General features: G+C 40.5%; 1 protein-coding gene across 2 annotated transcripts in view; it reads right to left on the bottom strand.

Annotated features, from left to right (window-relative positions):
• The window catches only part of LOC101856411 (sodium- and chloride-dependent GABA transporter 2), a gene marked incomplete in the record, with an annotated part of 29,238 nt that overhangs the window by 4,946 nt on the left and 20,656 nt on the right, over positions 1-3,636 (bottom strand). For both annotated transcript variants that reach the window (XM_035968814.1, XM_035968815.1), the window contains 3 exon segments: positions 904-1,035; positions 1,515-1,627; positions 2,632-2,756. In XM_035968814.1, the coding sequence (XP_035824707.1) occupies positions 904-1,035; positions 1,515-1,627; positions 2,632-2,756 (370 nt within the window).

Genomic DNA, 3,636 nt, shown 5'->3' on the forward strand with positions numbered 1-3,636 from the left:
TGTGTGTGTGTGTGCGTGTGTGTGTGTGTCTTTGTGTATGTGTGTATGTGTGTAGATCTATATGTGTATGTGTGTGCGTACGAGCACGAAGGTTCATAGAAATGGATGTGGGATTTGTGGGTAAGCGTATGTATGTGTGTGTAGGTGGGTGCTTTTTAAAAAAATGTTGAGGAAAGTGAAAGAATGGCCTATTAATCATAAAAAACCCCACAACCTCCAAATGCGATCCAGTTTCAAACATCAGCAATCCTCACACGGTCCAACAAACGTCTAAGGGAAATAATCCAGTTTGAAAACTGTTGCCAACTGTTTATCCCCCCTTTATCCCAAGCCTCAGTGGGATCCAACCAATGACCTTACAGCAAACAGTATAATATTAACCTCCTTGGGTTCAACCAAAACAGAAGATCTGATGGATGTGGTAGCCCACCACCAGAGGCGGCAAGTGGGGCTAAATACTGGTCGCTAGGGGGCTATCCCGAAAAATGCTGTTTTGAGAAAATCGAAGGTACTGTTTTAGCCCCCTTGTTCAATTTCTTTAAAGGACAAGGAGAGTTTTCTCTACAATCAAACAAATATACACACCAGCGAATCCAAACTTCTCCCTATAGGTAGAGCAATGCCCACTTTTGATGTATGTCAAGATTTCTGGAAACCCCTGAAATCTGGGTTAGCCCGCTTGTCCTTAAAAGCGACCAATTAAGCTATCGCTATCTATAAGCTATTTTTGATGACCATAAACACCCACGAACCACGTGTGTTTTCTCGGTGTGGTCACATTTAGATTACCGTAACGTAATGCATGAAATGCTTTTTGAAAAAAACTATTCTAAGACAGAAGAGGAATGACATTCACTTTTACCACTAATTGAATTGTCATCAATAAGAAAAACATGTTCCTACCCTTGTGGCCAGAGGAAGACAAATTAAAAATATGAGAGTCATGAAGAGACATTTGCCTATAGCTTCCCGGCGTCCTCCGAACTTGGGCCACATGTCAGCAATGGTGGTGAGAGCTGTCTCAAAGTTGACAAACTGTTGAAGAGACGGGAGAGAGAACCTAATATTAAGATATAACAGAGCATTGATTTTCCTATAACTACCTCCTGGTCGAGCTAACACTGAGTCACGTTCAGCCTTTCCGGTAACTTACTATGAGACCTCTTTTGAGAGCCCCCCCCCCAACCGGTTTTATTATAAGCATTATTCTCTAAATTTTATTCTCAGTCGCTCCTAAAAAAAGCTTTCGAAGAGGTGAGGATGGAGAAATGCTCATCCATAAACTTCAGTATTCTCAAAATGCTTTATAAGGTATTACAAGATTTTAAAACAGCTTTCTCAAATTTCCAATTCTCTTTGTAAACAGCGAACGGAAAAGGACCGAAATTATCTGGGATGACGGTTAAAATACTGCAACTCAATTCTTCGAAAACCAAGGGGAACCTGATGTGCCTTTAACAAATGGATTAGGACTGTTCTTTTCATCATGAGCCCTGAAACATCGATTTACGTACCTGTGAGTCCAGACCCACTGTGAGCAGCATGCCGAAGAAAAGGACAGCCCACAGTTGTGGCACAGGGAGATAAGAAATGGCCTCTGGGTAAACTACGAACGCCAGGCCGGCTCCTGAGGAGTGTGAAGTAGTTCGTCATAACGGCGGCTACATCTTTGTACTTACATGCTAATAATTTATACTCGTAGTAAGAGTCTTATGATACTTGCAGTACGAATAGGTCATATACGTGCCGAAGGTTGAAAATGAGACAGTGAGTAACTTGAAAAGTATAGTAATAAAACAAGTGAAATAGGGAGTAACATAAAAACAATAATAAAATGAAAATGAAAAGGACCGGAAAGTTAAGTAACGTAAAGTTGTTCCCGCATCCGATCATTGGGGATTGCCTTGTTAGTGAGACAACTTTCTGGGCTTTCGGCTTATTGTGGTATTACGGCCAGTTCCTTTCCACACTGCCTTTACTTCCCCAACTCGAAGTCAGGCACCCATTACTGCTGGGTTGGCATGAGGGGGCGAAAAAATCCGTGTCCGAACCGAGGCTCGAACCCGGATTTTCCGCTTCGGAGACGAGCGCACTAACCGCTCCACCACTACTCCCTCATTTTTTCCGTGACGTGACGAATATCAACATATCGCTCCACGAAGAACGGAGACCTGGCTGTGTATATAAGGTCAAGTAAATTCCGAATGGGGAGCTAAAATCTTTTATTATCCATTTCAAAACATTATCGTTTTTACTAAAACAATCTTTCATAGCAACACTTAATGTGTCAGCTCTTCAGTAACAAAATCAAAATGTTATTAATATTGTACTAACCAATAGGTCTAAATTATTTACACCGCCCCACCCTGACAAATTTTAAGCAATTTGTACACATTTCAGGTAGGTTGATGTTAAACAATCTTCTTTTCACTCTCCAAGTATTCAAATTGATTTTCAATTCTCGAGGAAAGCCTGTACTCTTCTTTTACGTAATAGACCCTTTTATTTTTAAAATACCTATCTTTGAAATAAGCAAGTAAGCAACTAATACAATATAAATTGCTTACAAAGTGTATGTAGATATATCCGTTAGACAATAATGTAAGCGTAGAGTTCAGCAGGAATGCCTACCAGACTGAGAGAACTGTTGTATCGGGACGCCTAGAACGTGCGACATGTGCCCGAGGACTGTGAAGATGGCGAATCCAGCAAAGAAACTTGACCCCTCGCACACAAGAGTCAGCACTACCGAGTCCCTATTGGGAAGTAAAAAACCCAATTATATTCATGATGATGATGATGATGATGATGATGATGTTGATGATTGTCATTATTATTATTATTATTATTATTATTATTATTAATATTATTATTATTATTATTATTATTATTATTATTATTAATATTGTTTATCATCGCTATCACTGTTGTTATTATCACCACTAGCAAAAATCCCAGTTCTATGAACGGCACAATATCTAATAAGCATTGATGAGAATGTAGACTGCTTTGTTTTAGTAAGTGTTTTACGACGCTCGCAACTGAGTAAGGTCAAGTGAGCGTGCGGGACACGTTAAACATTTTCGGTTTGATTGAAATTCTTTTTGAATGTTTGCCGGATGGCTGCCGAAGTCAACTCTTATCGATTTTTGGCCAGACCAAGGGATCTTTAACAAGCACAACTTGCCAACGGGGCTTCCGAGATTTTTGCCCTTATCCAAGAAGGCTAGGTATTTGATTTTACCTAACCTAAGATCAGGGGACTGGCTGAAAGACAGCAGTGAGAAGTAGCCAAGAAGTAGCAGTAGAAAGGCTGCAGAAAGAGTCAGGAGCCCTGAGTGGGGGCATAGGTAAGGGATGGAGGGGGCAATAAGTGAAGACGAAAGCCGACCACAGACCACGGTTAGAGAGCAGGAAAGGAAGTGAAAGGAGAACATTTTAGAGAAGAGAAAATGTTCCGTCCCTCTCAGGTTTTGAACCCGACACATAATACATGAGAAGCAAACACATCTTGACCGCGAGAGTCCCAGAATTCAGAACGTACACAAATCATACTTTCCTCTTTATTGTAATAATTTTTAGAATAATTTATCTTTCTCTCGGTCTGTCTTTCTGTATTTGTGTGAGGGGTGGGGG

Source organism: Aplysia californica, unplaced genomic scaffold (genome assembly GCF_000002075.1).
Source record: "Aplysia californica isolate F4 #8 unplaced genomic scaffold, AplCal3.0 scaffold00086, whole genome shotgun sequence".
Taxonomy (NCBI): domain Eukaryota; kingdom Metazoa; phylum Mollusca; class Gastropoda; order Aplysiida; family Aplysiidae; genus Aplysia; species Aplysia californica.